General features: G+C 40.1%; 1 protein-coding gene across 2 annotated transcripts in view; it reads right to left on the bottom strand.

Annotated features, from left to right (window-relative positions):
* Window positions 1-702: 702 nt before the first annotated feature.
* LOC104394605 (mothers against decapentaplegic homolog 2) overlaps window positions 703-11,818 on the bottom strand; it is a 38,737-nt gene continuing 27,621 nt past the window's right edge. For both annotated transcript variants that reach the window (XM_010004218.1, XM_010004219.1), the window contains 6 exons: window positions 9,962-10,036; window positions 8,523-8,576; window positions 7,230-7,442; window positions 5,300-5,437; window positions 4,978-5,122; window positions 703-959 (listed from right to left, as the gene is read on the bottom strand). In XM_010004218.1, the coding sequence (XP_010002520.1) occupies window positions 836-959; window positions 4,978-5,122; window positions 5,300-5,437; window positions 7,230-7,442; window positions 8,523-8,576; window positions 9,962-10,036 (749 nt within the window). In that variant the 3' untranslated portion in view covers window positions 703-835. The remainder of the gene's footprint in view (window positions 960-4,977; window positions 5,123-5,299; window positions 5,438-7,229; window positions 7,443-8,522; window positions 8,577-9,961; window positions 10,037-11,818) is intronic.

The following is an 11,818-nucleotide window of genomic DNA, read 5'->3' as shown; positions in this document are numbered from 1 at the left end:
AAGGTACAAAAAAGCCCCAAATGACACCAGTGCCAGTAATATTGCTGGCAACAGATGAATCCATTCAGATGGGTAGGGAAAAATAGACTCATAGTGTGATGGATACTTGGAATTTATAACATGAATTCATTTTAGGCCCCATTAAGCATATAAAGTGTCTCAAGATTTCACAGATGAATCTCAAGACATTTCTTTTCCCATCCAATGGAGGGAATTTTCTTTTTCTTTAAGAAGGCAGCAAAAAAGTAAAGCTTTTTCTACAAGGAAAGTCTGCTTTTTATGTTGAGGACTACTCGAAAACCTGCTTATATAAAAAAAAATATAAAAGAATAAAGGAGAAGAGTCTTGGAATTTTATGAGATTTGCCCCAATCAAAAATAAAACAAACAAACAACTATGTATGAGAACTAAAATGTAGAACAGCACAATACTGTGATATTTGAGATCATGATACATTACCTGTACATATACTTAGCTATTCATGTTATTGATAAACCATTAGGACACTCAATTATATACCCAATAACAACACCATTAAGAGTCTTTAGAACTGTCCCCTTCTTCTTTCTGAAGAAGGCATTTCTATACACTAAATTTTCATCTAGTATCAGAGTATAGGAAACAGAATCCACAAGGTGCTTTAACTGATGAGACCTCAAGTGCTGTTTTTCTTTTCTCTCTCTTTTTTTTTTTTTCTTTTTTTTTTGTAAAAACCTTTTTGGATAGTAAACAGTTCATGGGGACCACACACAAATACTACGACAGACGAGCTGTTATATTAAGTCTGTTGATTGGACTTGATTTTTAAGCCCAGTGGTAAAGGGAAGAAGGAGTTTTAGGACATGCTGGAGCAGCGTACTGAAGGGGAGCCCATTTGAGTCAATACTTTGTCCAACCATTGTAGAGGTCCATTCAGATGAAGTTCAATCCAGCAAGGAGTGCTTGTTACTGTCTGTCGTCTAGAAAACCAAGAAGAGGAAAAGTCAGAAAGCAGTTTTGGCTGCCATCAATTTCTCCATCCTGTGATCATCCATAATTGCTAGGCCAAAAGATAAAAATCTGCAGCCATTAACAGAATTGTTACTAAGCTTCATTCAGTCTCTGAATAATTACAAACAAAAGGCAAACAAAGCACCCATAAACACCCCACATCTGTAAGACACCACTAATGACACTCTTGTCACATGAAGGATATTCTGATCTAGAGAAGTAGAACTGCAGCATTGCTTCAGGTGTTTAATAAATAAGATTTGATTTCTAAAAAGAAATTCAAAATTAAAGATTCTCCAACCAACATGATGTTCACATCACAGAGTTCAAACTTCCTGCCCTTGGCAGGGAGGTCAGAACTAGATGATCTTCCAAGGTCCCTTCCAACCCAAATTATTCAGTGATTCAAAGAGTGTGCATGCATAACTGGGTTTGAATTTTGTAGACAACTACTGAGAAATATGGGATAGAGCCACTTGGCTCTGCACTGCCAGCATGGCCAAACAGCACAGTCCTACCCCAATTATAAGGGCTGAGTTTGTGGAGCAATTAACAAGATAAACAAGTAAGGAAACTGCTAGATGTGAGAAACACTACGTCAAAACACAGTGTGTGGTTGTACTGTGCTGATGCTATCTCAAAGGAACACCAAACTCTATCTCTGATTTCCTGACATCTTATATTTCTCTGTGTGCTTTGTAATGTGACATCCCCACACAAACAATTTCAGTAAAAATAGTGTTTCCCTTCTCTGCTTTCTCAACTTGCTTGCCACTTTCCACAACTAAAGCCCTTCATTATACACCAAACATAAAGTCTCAGTAAAGCTGAAAGACGACAGCCAGAAAGGCTTCATTCCCACTACTATATATCCTTGATTCAGAGACCTGTTACTCAAAAAAAAAAAAAATCCTCCTTCTCATCTCCAAAGGAAGGCAATCAGTACTGGATACACTCTGCCTGAGAAATCCTGGTGTTTCACTCTACCCACTCCAGGCATGGGAGTTTTCCCAAACCAAACTGGCAGGACTACTGTTGCTCAGCCAGTTTTTCCTAGTAATTCAAACTATCCTCCAAAGTCAAAGCAAGGAGGAATTCAGATTCAAAGGCAGCAAATCAGACACAAACCCAGCCCCTTCACTTTTACTCTCAGGACTGCAACCCTTTGCTTTAAGGAAATCTGTTTATACAAACAGAGGAAGTGAAAAGGCAGAAGAATTAAGTCAGTGAGAGGATGGATTTCAAGAACTTGTCCGTGGTTTCACATTTTGTAGAAGGAAGTGGCTGGGGTCTGAGCTCTCTCAGCACTCTAAAAAACATTGTTATCTTAGCCCCAAATGCTCCTGCCAAAACAAAGTGATCCAATAAAAGAACAATCTAAACCACAGGAAATGTAATTCCATTTAGGCCCAAATCCTCTCCCAAAGTAGGAAGTTCATTATTCCACTGCTGTCAACTCCCCTACAATGTGTTCCACAGCACACTTCCTCAAAAGTTTACTGTTCAACAGTCCTGGCTTTGCACTCCACTGGCAAAGTCAATAAAACAGTGACAAACAGCAGCTGCCTCCAAGCTAAAAATCAGCCTCCTCCCCAAGGATTTCCAGTTTGTGTATCACTACATTTCTTGGCTGTAATTACCTCTACTGAACTTTCTTTGGAAGATGATCCTAGACCTAGACAGTTCCTGTGGTAACGTGAACACTTGGCTGCTGAGCTGAACTTTTGCCTTAATCCAAACCAACATGTATGAAGCAAAAAGCTACTTTGTCTGCCCAAACTTATAGAATCTATCACCTTGCCATGTCTGCATGTTTATGCACAGATGCCTAAAATGAAGTAATCACAGAATCATCAAGGTTGGAAAGGACCTCTGAGATCACCCAGTCCAGCCATCAGCACAAAAAAACCAAACCCAAACAAACACAAAAACCACCCACACTCCACCAAAAAAGACCCAGAGCCCCCCCTCCCAACCTCAGCCACCAGAACATGCCCTGAAGTGCCATATCTACACATTTCTTGAACACCTCCAGGAATGGTGACTCCACCACCTCCCTGCACAGCCTGGTCCAGTGCCTGACCACTTTCAGTAAAGAAATACTTCCCACTATTCAATCTAAACCTCCCCTGGTGCAACTTCAGGCCATTTCCTCTGGTCCTGCTGTTATTTACTTGGGAGAAGAGGTGAACATCCACCTCCCTACAACCACCTTTCAGGTAGTTTTGAGGGCAATGAGGTCTCCCCTCAGCTTCCCCTTCTCCAAACTAAACAAACCCAGCTCTCTCAGCTGCTCCTCTTAAGATTTGTTCTCTAGACCCTTCACCACCTTGACGGCTTCTCTTCAGCTTTGCCAAAACTTGTTCTATGAGAAACCCTTTGGACATAAAAACAAAACATGAGAGTTTGAAGAATGATGGATTTTACAGCTTCCTGGTGTATTCTGACAATTCGAGACTACATTGACACCCAAGGTTGTGTTTGCAGGAGCAACCTCTCCTTGCTTTAATCACAACTTGCAAGTTTCGTGCATCAATTATTTCTTAGCACCATCTGAAACAGAAACTTGTTCAGCATTATGTCAGTAATCAGTTTCTGGGCTGTGGCCACTGGAGCGTTTTCAACCCTCTGATTTCTGAAGGGTTTACAGACTAGTAACAACCAACAATCTAAGAACAAACTTTACCAAAAAGCCTCCCCCCGCTGTTTTAACCCAGCACTTAACAACTCCATTCACTTCAAGTTGTCTCCATGTCATCTGACTGATTAAGCTTTTCTGCTGTTCTGATTTGAATGTTGCATTTAATTATGCCTTAAGTCTATACATACTCCTTTGGAGCCAAATCCAACAGTTCTTTAAACTTGAGCCAGATCCTTTCTTGTGTTCCTCTTGCTAACAAAGAGGTCCCAATTTATTCCATTACTCAAATTTCTTCATTTCATCTAATTAGGATTTTACAAAATTGGCTTCACTTAGCCAAGCAGCTTCCCCCCCTGTGCTGATGCTGGTATTGACATGGATGTGTTTCAAGAGCAGACAAAAGAATCAGAACCTCAGGATTCACAGGGGAATCCACATCGAATTTCTCAGCTTCAGAAGTAATACGGATTTTCAAGAAAACACCAGGCATATCAATAGGGTGTTGGTACGTCAGACTCCACTCTTTCACTGGACAATTCCTAGAGGTTTAAGGGGTTTGTTTGAAACCACATCTCCAGCTCTCCAGACTGACATTTTTTTAACAGCATTCAGTTCAAAGTCAATTTTTTTTTTATTCTCGAATTCCCGTAGATATTAAAAACAGGCACTGTCCCTAACTATAGCTCTTGGTTTGTGCTAGCAGAGAATACAAACTGAATCTATTTAAAAGCAAATAAAAGACTTTTTTTTTCACTCAAAAAACTGGTTTTGGCAGTTTTACTACACAAATACAGTCATCTTACTCCAGAGAAGTTTTTTCCACTACAAGTTCCAAAATATTTGCCAACCCTTAAATGTGTGTCCTGGTTAATCCTGCAGAATGCACTCCAGGTGATTCCAGTTCTTCCATCAGGTAAGTGTCAAGCACATCCTGCACCACAACCTAATACACTCAATCTCATATCAGGAGAGAGACCAAAAGGACTGTGCATCTAACAAACAGCAAATAATGTCATGGCACAAACTGTGAAACTTCTAGATGTTGTCAGTGATTTCACCACAATACACAAGGAAGCAGGACTGAGGAAGGAAATGGAACTTTGACAACATTCCTTGCTCAAGAGCTGACTTCAATGCAACAATAAAATCAGTTTACTGGTTTCTATGACTTAGGAGCTCCACAGCTGAGGGGGAGAAAAAGGAAAATATGGGTTCAAATTGCAGGGAGATTATCTATAGTAGCAGTAAGAAGCGTGTACATGTGGCTTTCAAATCAAGAAATCATGTAGGAGTGCAAAAAGAACAATTATTAACTCTCAATTGAAAAGGAAAGGCTTTTTTCTTACCTGTATTCAGCTCCCCATCCTTTAACAAAACTCATTCTTATAGTACACATTCTAGTAAGCTGATAAACTGCTTCAAAACCCTGATTCACAGATTGAGCCAGAAGAGCAGCGAATTCTTGGTTATTAAAGATTTTTAGATTGCATCCTGTCAAGAAAAATAAACAACAGATCAAAATAATACAAACAATCAACCAATACTTGTTTTCACTACACAGGAGCCCAGAGCTCTGAAGAAACCACCACAAGGGAAGCAAATGTCCTCCAATCAATACATCTAGGGGGATGTACTCATGGAGGGGACCTTTTGGGGGGGGCTACTAACCTGGTGGAATTTTGCACACCGTTGCAGGATGCCAGCCGTATCTTTGATTACAGTTGGGGCTCTGAACAAAAATGGCGCTATCGCTGAGGCACTCGGCAAAAACTTCTCCCCCGATGTAATAGAGACGGACTCCCCTTCCTGGAGCAAGAGTTAAAGGACCTCTAGTTAGGAGATGACCCAAGTATTTTGGTCTCAGAGAAGGCCCAAGGTTTTTCTTCCTAACAGCAATCAGTTCTCTAGAGGATCACACTGCTGGAGCAGAACACAATGAACTGGCATTTTTCTCCCACCAAGACACAATGTTTGAAGTAGAAGCAGAATCATTTTTTTGGGCAAGTGAGAAAGAGCTTTCTAGTCATGTATGGGAATGTAAACAAACCCAAGTTAGGAAACAGTGCTCACTACCAAAAATCTTATCCACTTAGAGAAACAGCAAAATTGAAATAAAAATCATAGGATCATGGAATGGTTTGGGTTGGAAAGGACCTTAAAGATCATCTAGATCCAACCCCCCTGCATGGGCAGGGACACCTCCCACCAGCCCAGGTTGCTCCAAGCCCCATCCAACCAGTCCTTCAACACTTCCTGGGATGGGGCAGCCACAGCTTCTGTAGGTAGTGTCTCACCATCCTCACAGCAAAGAATTTCTTCCTAATGCCCAACCTAAATCTCCCCTCTTTCAGTCTGAAACCATTAACCCTCATCGCGTCACTCCCTGCCCTTGTCCCAAGCCCCTCCCCAGCTTTCCTGCAGCCCCTTCAGGCACTGGAAGGTGCTCTAAGGTCTCCCTGGAGCCTTCTCTTCTCCAGGCTGAACACCCCAACTCACTCAACCTGTAAAATATTAGATTCAGGAGAAGTAACATTTGTGCTAATATCAGGTGTCGTATGTGAAGTGACAAGAGGCCACGATGGCAAAAAAGGGATGTCTCTGCGTATATGCACCCACTCTTTCACAACCATCTGCACATCCCTCTGTGCTACTCTGACAAAAATGCCAGGCCTTCATTTAACCCCATGAACAAGAAATACCCATTAGAAATCCTATTGCTCACTTTAAAATGGTGATCTTGTTCTCTACCTGGGAATAAAACTCTCTATGCATTATTTGTAGCACAAAAGAGATAATGTAGAGAAAATTGTTTACAATTAACATGTCCTTTTTACAGGTCATAGATCCTCTCCCCTTTCTCTTTCAAACTATTTTGCAAATTAAATCTGAGCTGCTCTATCTAACATTGAGAGCTCCTGACATTTTTGCTTCCCTCATTATTGACCATTTTGATCAGTTAGTACAAGCACAGCCTGGTTTTCTGCACATCTACAAGTTTATGAGACAAACACTTGGATTTGGCTTAGAGGAAGTCACAAGGTTCTATACTAAAAAAGGCTGAACTTCTTTACTAGAAGTAAAAACAAAAACATCTCCTGGATGTTGCTAAATGAAAGAGGACAGACAAAAAAAAAAAAGTAGTTTCATTAAGAAATTCAAGCCAAGATGCTGCATTGTGGAAAACAATATTGTTTACTAACTATTACAGTGAACATCTTGATCATGTTGAAACAGCATGTTAACTCAATGGCAGCTTTTCCCATTTTACGAAAGAATTCAAGGATTCAAGAATTCAGGGATTCCCATGTCTATTCTGCAGTTTAGAATAAACTAAGCAACGTGTTCATATTTTGTAATTAAAGGTTAAACACCAATGATAAGCAACTCTGAACAGAAATGCTGCACAAGGTCCAATGAGCTTGAAGTAAAATATCTTCCCCTTCAGGATGCTTTGGTGGATTGGCTTTTTCCAGAAGGAGAGACAGCAATGTGAGCAACAGAAATCCCATGTAACTGACTGGCTTCCCATTCTACCTGGATGATTTCAGACAATTTCATGGTTAAACTGAAACAGTGAAAAAAGGTCAGAGATTTTTACCTATGTGTCTTCTTGTCATTTCCACTGTAGCATTTCTGTTGACATTGGAAAGCAGACCTAGACAAAATCGTTCTGAATTTGATGGATCTGTAAAACCATCTACAGTCAGGGAAGGTTGTGATGCATGGAAGGTTTCTCCCACTCTTTGATTCAATTCATAATATGCTATTGAACACCAAAACGCAGGCTCCGAGTAAGTAACTGGTTGCAAATCTAAAAAAGAAATAAAACCATTTTTAAAAACTCCAAGTTTAGCACAGAATTTGAGGCTGAAATCTCTGCCCTATTTACCTCTTCCAGCAACAGAAGTGGTGGTCTCCTCAAACAACTTCAATTCTATTTTGCTTTGCTGCCATTTTTACCTACCCCGTAAACAGAATGGAATTCAATATTCCACATAAAGGAAGGAGGAGGGGAAAGAGGGGTGATCTAATCTAACCACAGCTCATGTAGTTCAGTACTTGCATTTTGCTTGACAAAATGATTAAGCTAATGTTCCTGTGGGTGCCAGACACTGAGACATTTCTCTTGCCTTTCTGTAACTCGCAAACATTTTGGCAACGTTAAAAGATTAAACTATCAAGCACTGAACCACACTAAGGAGAAAAATATTAATATGAAAATGCTGTTCCACACTGTATCTGATGCTGTTTCTTTATCTAAAGGCAGCTCTAAGCTCCTTTTTACGCTCCCCTGCTAAAGCTCAGTATCTTCCCTGTGCATCTTCAGCTTTTCCTGCCCTGCTTCCCCTTTTCACCAACCCTAATTACTTACTCAGTGTTCTGAGCAGCATTTTCCTGTCACATCCTGTCACCATTCCTTAAACAAACCCAAGGGAATCTGATCTTCCTGAGGCATTTACACAGACACACAGCAGTAGCACCTGATCAAAGCAGGTGGGCAACTCAGGTGGGAGTAGCCACTGTGCAGTGGCCACAGGTGAAATAGCACATGAGAAGAGCAGCAGGACACACACATCCAAGGGAGACACCAAGTCTGAGCACTGAGAGTATAATGTCCTTTCAACTGCTGATTTTATAAATTCTTTTCCTGCACATACAATAATAATCTTCTCTTTCCTAGAAGCTCAACAGCTACAAAAACAGAGTGGTTATTAACAAGTTATTAACCCAGCCACACTATGCTTATCATCAGGAAGCCAACCCAACAGCCTCCTCCAAATACACCTCTTGCTCTTTTAAAGTACATGTTCATTTTTAATGCAATGATATATATATATTTAAAGAAGAGTCATCACACAGACAGAAACAATTAGAAAGATTTCCAGCTTACCCAGGCTATGATTGACTGGGGAGAGAGTACTAGGAGACAGCTCTGCTGGAGATCCTGTTGAAGCAATACAGATTGTTTCAGAGCAAATGAGTCTTGTTATTTCAGATAGGTATGACCATTATCTAGAGATAGTTTTACATTAAAATCCTTTGCAATAAGCAACCTCAAAAATCCGACAACCAGTTTGCCAGGAAGTCACATGCTTCTTCTGAATGAAGATGACATTCTCCAGACCCTTGGCAACATACCCCTTTCTCATCAACTCAATATCTTTTGTGTTGTAATGGGCAGAGCTCTCACTTTATGCACACTCTGTGAACACAACTTTATTAGGCACTTTTCCAGGGAGAAGGTAGTGACCGCTTCCAAAATCCAGGGAAAAAACAGCTAAGAAAAAGTGGACAAGACAATCAAGACATTAGTTCTCTCTCTCAAAGGATAGGGTTTATCTCTAGAGAAGAATCACAGCATGTTAAGGGTTGGAAGGGACCTCTGAAGATCATCAAGTCCAACCCCCCTGCCAGAGCAGGACCAAAAAACTAGGGCTGCTGACTCAGATAGGCAGCCAGAGATAGTCTCCAGAGACAGACACTCCAGAACAAGCTGGATTTTCTCATGTGAGGCAATTACTCTTTCCTGGAAGGAGGAAGGAAAAAAAAACCTCAAAAAACCATGAGCTCTCCAATACAGTTTGTGTGCTAGTAGGCAAAATAAAGTGAAGCTGTGCTAAGAAACATTCCTACAATGACTTTTTAATTCAGGCCTTCTTAATTAAGGTACCTATTGTCACCTAGTGGGAAAATATTGCAGTTCTTAAGAGAAACTAGTGCAGTTGATCCCAATTAACTAAAAAAAGGCTGCTATCATGAGCTCACCAAACACATGCTCCAGTCTGCCAGCACATAGCAGGAGGTGCTTACCCAGCACATTAGCTGTGTTTTGTCTAAGTCTAAGACCAACCAGATTATCTACCAGTCCTTCCACACAAAAGCAAAATGCTTCATGTTTCTACTACTCTTTGAGTAGAGTGTATCATATAATAATTTATCTGAAACATGGCACAAGGGATAAAAATTAAGAGACACTTCCTCAAAGCACAGCATTTTTGTAACTTGTTTAAGCCTGACAGGCATTTTCCTCCAATGAACTTTTTCCTAGGAGGTAAAGTTGGGTTAAGTTGAAATAAAGTCTATTTTAAGGCTTTCTAATGAAGCCTTAATCAGACCTTCATTATGAAACAAATGAAAGAGATTTCAGATGGTAGAGAAAGTTTTAAAAAGAATCATTTTCTTCACAAAAGACTGGAAGTGATATTTTAAACCAAAAATATGAGGTTGAAGAGAAGGCTGCTGCCATCATCATTCAAGACTGGATTCAGCCACTCATGCACAGGGATCACAACTAGCAATCCCAGGTCTTTAAAGTAATGGAAATGTTACCTGTATCCATGCTTTGGTTCAACTGCTGGTCACTCGTTTCTCCATCTTCACTGATGTATCCTGGAGGTGGTGTTTCTGTCAAAGAAAAAACCAACAACACCTATTTGTTCAGTGACTGAGCATTTGGGGGTTTTATCCTTAAATCTTCACAAGTAACACCTGAGCATTGAATTAGTGTCATTTTGCTGTCCCTTTTGCCTTCCAGTAGGACTTCAAACCCATTTACCTGCCTTATTGTCTGTTGAAAATCCATCCTCTCTTGCATGCCAGTCAACTGCTCAAATATGTTTGATAATTAACAGATTAATCCTTGTTTGTTCCATTTAATACAAGATACTTTTACTACAATGAGTAATAATTTTGCAACTGTGATCAACAGCTTTCACATTTAGCAGAATTACAAATGAAAAAACCCATCTGGTGACTTCTATCAAAAAAAAAGTGAGCTGCCTTTATGTAGTATAACCATCAGATTAGCCACCCTCCCACACCTTAACAAAGTTGCAAGATTTAAAGGTTATTTTTCAGTTCCATTTTTCAATGCCCAACAGTTGATTTCACTAATTAATGATAACCATATTATCTAACTAGTTATGCTGCACAAGCTCTATTATTATTACTACCACCTCAAAATTCTGTTTCATCTATTCTTTGAACTAGCTTCATTTAAAAATGGAGTTTCACCAACCAAAGTAAACTGAGTAGCAAGTTTGAAGCACTCTGATATTAAAAGCTGTGTCTAATTCCACAGGAGTATCTTCAAAACCCAGAATGGTTGTTCCTTTTCTCCATTCACAATGTACTTTGTGATCCAGATAACAAGTAAACCAACTGCCTTTCAGGAAAAAAAAAATTCTTTGAACTGGGCAAATGCCTCTTCCTCTACATTAAAGGCAAAACCTGGATTTCTTTAGTGCAAGCGTTTGAAGCTAAATATCTCTAGAACTACCTTTGAATTCTCTGAGACATCTGAGAGATTAAACACATTTAATTACATGATTACCGAACAGCAGAAATTTAAAGATAAAACCTTTTGCTTAAGAATTAAAATCAAATTCCATCAAATATAATGCCTGAGGTTTACAGCACTAAAGTAAGATCAGAAGGAAGTCAACAAGAGGAAACTAGATGAAGTCAGTTGATTAAATAAAAATGAACTGAAAGAATTAGATCTTTGGTTCATTCTCTAAAACTAGTGTGCTAAATATAGAGGTGACAAAACTCAAGTGAGAATTTAAAATGAAGATGAAGGGAAATCTTTGCTAGCAAGAACTATGCTGATAAAAAAGATATTTGTTTTGAACATTTTTACAGAATTCATGATGACAAAGTGGACTCCACCCATCTCCAAACGATTCATTATAGTTAAGCCCACAGCCATGTTAAAAGGTCAATGGTCATTTCCAATCCAACCCACACCTCCTGTTTCCAGTTGCTAATCTTGGCTCTTTGGCACAGATTATTTTCCATATCTAGTCCCTGTCTGAACAGAGAAGATTTCCTCCACCTAATACTATTAATACTGTTTTAAGATCAGAGGTTGAGCACCAACACAGCTGGAAACAAATGCCCAAGAGGAGGCATTAAAAATCTTTAGCAGAGCTTGAATGTTGCCAGAGGTTTGGACATTGCAGCTCAGAGGCACATCTGTAACTGAAAGGGGAACATCCAGTCCCAAAGAAGGCTATCTGGAATCCTGGAGTCAGTTCTGGGCCCCTCAGGACAAGAAGGACATGGAGGGGCTGGAGCGTGTCCAGAGAAGGGCAAGGGAGCTGGGGCAGGGTCTGGAGCACAAGTGTGAGGAGGAGCAGCTGAGGGAGCTGGGGGTGTCCAGGCTGGAGCAAAGGAGGCTGAGGG

The sequence above is a fragment of the Chaetura pelagica genome, unplaced genomic scaffold, assembly GCF_000747805.2.
Source record: "Chaetura pelagica isolate M959 unplaced genomic scaffold, ChaPel_1.0 scaffold558, whole genome shotgun sequence".
Taxonomy (NCBI): domain Eukaryota; kingdom Metazoa; phylum Chordata; class Aves; order Apodiformes; family Apodidae; genus Chaetura; species Chaetura pelagica.
This window is presented reverse-complemented; position numbering and strand designations above follow the sequence as displayed.